Source organism: Lithobates pipiens, unplaced genomic scaffold (assembly GCF_037356315.1).
Source record: "Lithobates pipiens isolate NorthernLeopardFrog02 unplaced genomic scaffold, aLitPip1_a1.2 Scaffold_19, whole genome shotgun sequence".
NCBI lineage: Eukaryota > Metazoa > Chordata > Amphibia > Anura > Ranidae > Lithobates > Lithobates pipiens.
Genome location: NW_027507764.1, coordinates 386,920,294 through 386,926,293, shown reverse-complemented (window position 1 = coordinate 386,926,293; position 6,000 = coordinate 386,920,294). Strand labels below are relative to the sequence as shown.

Genomic DNA, 6,000 nt, shown 5'->3' with positions numbered 1-6,000 from the left:
TGATTAGATTGGCTATATATATGGAAAGGTGGATATTGCCTGTTTGTGTCATGGAATGTTCATCTTAATTGTTATGATGAAAATCTTCAAATAAAATTATTGAATTAAAAAATGTTCTCTCCTCTCCCTCCTATCTACCCTGCCTGCTGTTGGTATACTTACATATTTTTAAGTTTGCTCTTGTCCAGTCATGTAATCATACAGCTCTGGTACCTCTGTGTCAATGAGCTGCAGCTACAGGGGAGAAGAGGGAGTATCAGCAACCGCTGGGATATGAAAGCTTGAGTGACGCCAGATCTCTCAGTATTTCCAACCAGTGTTGTGCTACCTCGTCTCCCCTGCAGCTGCCACTCGCTGACACAGAGGATCATGTGACTGGTCCAGAGTGTACCAAAAAGAATAAGTATACAGATCTTTTTTTTTTCTTTTCTTTTTTTTCTTTTTAAACAAACACAGGTTAGGCAGTACAGGTAGCATTTTTATCCAGTTAGTGGAATTTCACTTTAAAAGTAATATTTTCCACAGAAACTAAAAAATTTTATTGGTTCTGGTCTATATTAAAAAAAAAAAAAAAAAATTAAAATGATTTTCAGCAAATTATACATTAGTCATATTACACACACACACAATCAAAACAAACTACTGAAAAGAAAAGGTTTCAGAAGGTTAAACATTTCATTTATTAGACCAGTTTAAAAGCCTGCTTCTCAAGTATCCATAGGTATAAAACGTTTAACACAATTCGCAAAAGACACAAACCAATGCATTCCAAAAAAATGACATGTCATTGGTATCCAATGCATATGCATGTTTAATGTAAAACAGGCTAAATCACATTTTTTACTATTTAAGGTATATCATTTTGGTCAAAAAGAAATTATGTATATAAAAAAAATAAAGGATTAAAATAAAAAAAAATGCTGCTACATTACAAAATTATATTTAATAGAAAGAAACGCCATGAAAACAATACTTTCCCTATTTATTTTTTTTAAGTATCCTTGTCTAATAACCTACAACATACAATCAGATTTTAGGTTTTTAGATTTATTTACGTATGGCTTTTAGCGGTTTTCAACAAAACAAATTACAGCAGTTATGAGGAGTCCAATTCTCCCTGTTCGATTTGTACTTGATTTTAGATTTTAAAGAATGCAACAGAATAAGTGAGAACAGCTAAAACTTCACAGTGGTCAGGCAGACCCACCTACAACTGAAAATGATTGTTTTTTGACAGACTTTAATTTGGACCAAGACTCAAATTCAGTAAACTAGAAAGACAAGGCCATTAAAATACAGGTTTTGCATGTGAAAGAGCTTTTAATAGTTTTATTTTATTTTTATTTTTTTTACAGGTGTATTCAAAATGACAGCTTTATTGAAAATTAATATAGCAGGAAACTGCATTTCTTCAACAATCTTATTTATAAAGGGGGCCAAATTGGTAATGCTTTGTTCACATATAACCATTGAAAAGTCAATTCAAAACGACCTGAGGTTTTTGCGTGGTGAAAAGGGCCAATAAGAGAACACCAATCACTGCACTCTATGTCAGATGCACCAAAACCGCTACATCTGGGCACCATTTCTATTGGATCGGTACTATTAGGTAGAAGGATACAGAACGGGACTCTTGGTGTCAATGTGGTACTATGAAAGGCACTGCAGGGCATTTGTTTGCGTCAAAGCAGCTTTTCTTCCTATACAAATCTATGGAAATGTAAATGCATCTTGCAGCAGGCCAAATGCACATTAGAGGGAGGCTAATGGAACCTTGTATTGAATTCTGAAGGTCTTCCAAGTATTTCAAAGGATGTCTAAAGAAAGCTGCATTCGCCAACTGACAAGCCCGCAGCTTGTCAACATAGGTATTCGTTATACAGGAATAGCGGATAGCCCAAGAACAATGGAAACATACAAGTGTACTTTACTATGTAAGTAGTAAGAACTAGTGTTCTTACCAAGATTTGTGAGGTATTTCTTTTAAGTAAAATTTTTTGGTTTCCGACTTACAGGCTTTAAATTTACATGACACCCGAGTATACTTCCTAGCTGGATAGGCATGAAATCCATACCAACAATGTACTTCAATATGCCTGTGCATAGAAAAAACAAAAAACTTAGTGATCAAGGAGAACTATATAAAAAACATTACTTTTTATTGAGGATCACAAAAACTTCAACAAAAGTTACCTTGAATACCAACTGGTGTAATCGGTTGTAGATGTAATGAATATGTTTAATACTAAAAGGAGTTGTAAAAGGCAGAAGGTTTTTGTTATCTCAATGCACTAGGATAAAAAGCCTTCTGTGTGCAGCAGCCGCCCTAGCACCCCTTAATACTTATCCCATTTCTATCCAGCGATGTCCACAAGTCACTCGGCAGTTCGGGAATCTCTCTACTGATTGGCTGAGACAACAGCAGCGGCATTGGTTCCCAATACCGTCAAAGTCAGGTAGCCAAGCAGGAGAGAGAAGGGTTGGGGCCACACAGCCGCTCCGTGTCTGAATGAACACGCGGAGCTGCAACTCTGTTTAGGTGCCCCCACAGAAAGCTGCTTGCTGTGGGGGCACTCGTCAGGAGGGGAGGAGCCAGGAGCAGCAAAGAGGCACCCGAGAAGAGGAGGATCCAGGCTTCACTGTGCAAAACCACTGCACAGAGCAGTTAAGTATAGACATATTTGTTATTTAAAAAAATAAAATAAAATAAAAAAGCCTGAGGCTTTAAGATGCAAGAATCATGTCAAATATGTATAGGCACACAATGTGGTTTTCATTCCTATTTTCAGGCCTCTAATTAGATTGATACTCTACATGCTTGCTATACATGGAGTTCAGCTTTGAAGTGTGTGTGTGTGTGCGTGTGTGTGTGTGTGTACAAACTTTCCCAAGCATGATACTTGACACAAAAATGGTGCCCAAACACTTACTAAAATAAATTTTCGTAAGCAATGTTCTAGTGAAAGTGTTGCTATAAGGCCTTCAGTCTCTAGTTCATGTACAAGACATAAATCAATGTTTTATTTTTTTAATCACTGGGACTTTTCAAGTGGCAGACTAAACTCCTATTAAGAAAATGGATTTATGAGATTTATAAACATCCATAGCATACAGCATAAATACAATAAAAGGATAAAAACCTCAGCTTGCATTTATCTCCGTCTAGCCCACCTCTGACTTCTACTTCAACAATATTTTTAGCTTTTGTGCCATTACGTGTTAATGCCATATGATACTTTTTACTTTTTTTTTTTTTTTTTTTTTTTAGACAAGTATAATTTTTATATGATATAACACTAACAAAATAGGAGTTTTACATAAGCTTTTAGTCCACTTCTGGTACCTGAAAAGTCCCAGTGATTCAAAAACTTGATATGGGTTTCTGAAAAGGATGTGGTGTCTATGATCACCTATCAATCTGCTAAATAAAAAAAAAACAAAAAAAAAAAAAAACAGTCGTTTTCATAGGGGAATGTTGTAAAGGTTTACTGAAATGGTCATACCATTAATACGAATGGTCGATAACAGTCAACTTCTATTTCAGAACACAAATCCAAAATTTGCAAGGACGGAAGAATAAGAGCTGCTACTGCTGACTTATTTTTAAACAGGTTGTCCTGCTGATCTGGCATCACTACCCATTTAGCCCCTCACCTAGAACAAGAACGCAGGGTGCAAGTTCAATCTTTTCCAACCTTCTGGCTAAAATGTTTGTTCCAGGTTCCTGACTCACTAGGCATTAATGCCAGAATCAGGAACAGTCATGGAGCCTGCACCTTTAAAAATTCAGTAAGCAGTAACAGCTACCATATCTTTCATCCTCCCTTTAGGCTCGGTTCACACTGCGGTGACCTGAAAGTCACGCTACTTGCGGTGCGACTTTGCCAGGTAACTTGAGTACTACTTAATGCGACTTTGAAGCAACTTTCAGGGAATGCCTGGGTAATCTTCCTGCAAGGTCGAATCCAAATCACATAAATATAGATGAGGATCTGACTTGGAGGCGATTTCCATTAAAGTCTATGAGCACAAGTCAGATAGAAGTTGTCCAGCAACCTTTTCTAAAGTCAGAGCGACTTCAGTAGTGCCAATTAAGACAGTTCTTATTGACCAACGTGGGATTTCACATGTCGCGTGACTTGGGGGGTCTCACAAGTCAGATCCCAAGTCGGGGCAATGTGAACCGAACCTTTGGGTAAAGATGAATGTAAAACTGTGCATTAACCCCAGCATCCATTCAGAAATCATCCATACAAATCCAATGACCAATGAGTAAACAAACCTGTTAATTTGGGCCCATCAGCCGAATGTAGGTTTATTCTTGAAATCACATTGTGCATGTCATTTATTATGTTGCCCAATACTGGTCTTTACCTATGCTTAATGTGATGTCCTTTTTCTGAATATATTTCTATTTGCGGCGTATTCTCAATAAACTCAGTTTACTTTTTTTTTTTTTTTTTTTAGACGGTTACGTGTTTTTGTACATCATCTACTATTACCTTTCCTTTAAAAGCCAAAGCCCTCAATATACAGGATAAATGAGCAGGGCACACTGCAGATATGGATAGATCTGACAGCAGCATTTCTCAAATCTACCCTCAAGCACATGGGCTTCACACTCGGGAGAGGTCAGCCAATTTGATTATTATACAATAAAGGATAACAGTGTGTATGGGATTCAAATATGGATTCCACTAATGCTAGCTCTGATCTGATAATGCTAGTTGCCTGGCTGCCTCTGGCTTCAATAAATTAAAGGTCACTGACCTGGGAAGTGTATGCAGATCATGGCAGTCTGAGTAAAGAAGAAGAGTGTCTGACTGTTCTAAGTTAGTTCTGAAGCAACTGTCTTAGCAGGACATTGGGGAACTAGCATTTTCAGAAAGGTCAGCAATGGCAATTTCTTTTAAGGAAAGGTATAGAAAATGGACAGCTGAGAAAGAGCAAAACAAAAACTCATAAGTGAAAACATGTCACACTTTGTAGTTTGTTGTCAGGACACCTACAAGTACATATAAAAGTTATTAAAGGCTCGGATGTCTTAACTGTCATTTATTATCTGTACTCCCTTTAATGCAATTTTAAAAAGGTAAAGTCCTGCATAGGTGCAGACATCACGAGATGCTTGCTTTTTAGTGTTCAGAAGCTCCTCTTCTCTACCACTCTAATGTAGTTTTGCCTTGTTACTGGGGCCTGACTATCCATGACTTTGGCAATCTGTACTACCATTTCACTGTCCAATGGGACCGCCAGTTGCTGGAGCTTGTCTATGAAATCAGGAAAACTCCAGGCCCCAGTAACAAAAAAAAGTACAGCTAAAAATCAGAGGCAGGCAAAGAGAACGTACTTCTGACTTCTAAAGCTAATAGCCCGTATCTTGTGGTGCCTGCTTCAGAAAAGTCTTTCTATTTTTTTTTAACCAAGTTTAAAAAAAGGCTGCAGATTAACTTTAATGTAAAGGATTCAATGAGAAACAGCAGGAGATGGACTTGGTTGGCACAGTTCATACACTACATCGGATTTTGCCATCGTAAAATGATGATCTTATTTTTCAGGTCGGAAAAAGCATTTCTTCCACAATTCTTGTTGAATATCTTATTCTTCTGCCATGTAAAAACGATACATTAAGGCAACAATAGCAGCTGATATGCCGGGAATGATCCAGTTACTCCACCAACTGAAAGAAAAAAAAAAAAAAGGGGGCAAGAAGGAAGAGTTATCAGCTGTTAAAAGCAAAAAAACACAAAAACATGCTAAACTTGCTGGTTTTGATAGTCAGGAGCTAAGATCTCACAACCTTAAAACTTTAAAACTGCCTTTAGACATCCTACATTGGATACTGTACAATACAAAAAGACCTTCATTATTAAACTTGTGGACTTTAGTTGAACATACTTGAGAATTCTGTTAATACAGATGAAAGTGGAGTAAAGCACTGAGCCCATCTATCCCATCCTTTCACTATGGAAAGAAAAGAAATCCAATAGTTCTTGACCC

General features: G+C 37.2%; 1 protein-coding gene across 1 annotated transcript in view; it reads right to left on the bottom strand.

The window, feature by feature from the left end:
* Positions 1–656: 656 nt before the first annotated feature.
* Positions 657–6,000, bottom strand: part of CYB5A (cytochrome b5 type A) — a 52,599-nt gene continuing 47,255 nt past the window's right edge. The window contains exon 5 of the mRNA XM_077492367.1: positions 657–5,680. Coding sequence (XP_077348493.1) covers positions 5,599–5,680 — 82 coding nt within the window. The 3' untranslated portion in view covers positions 657–5,598. The remainder of the gene's footprint in view (positions 5,681–6,000) is intronic.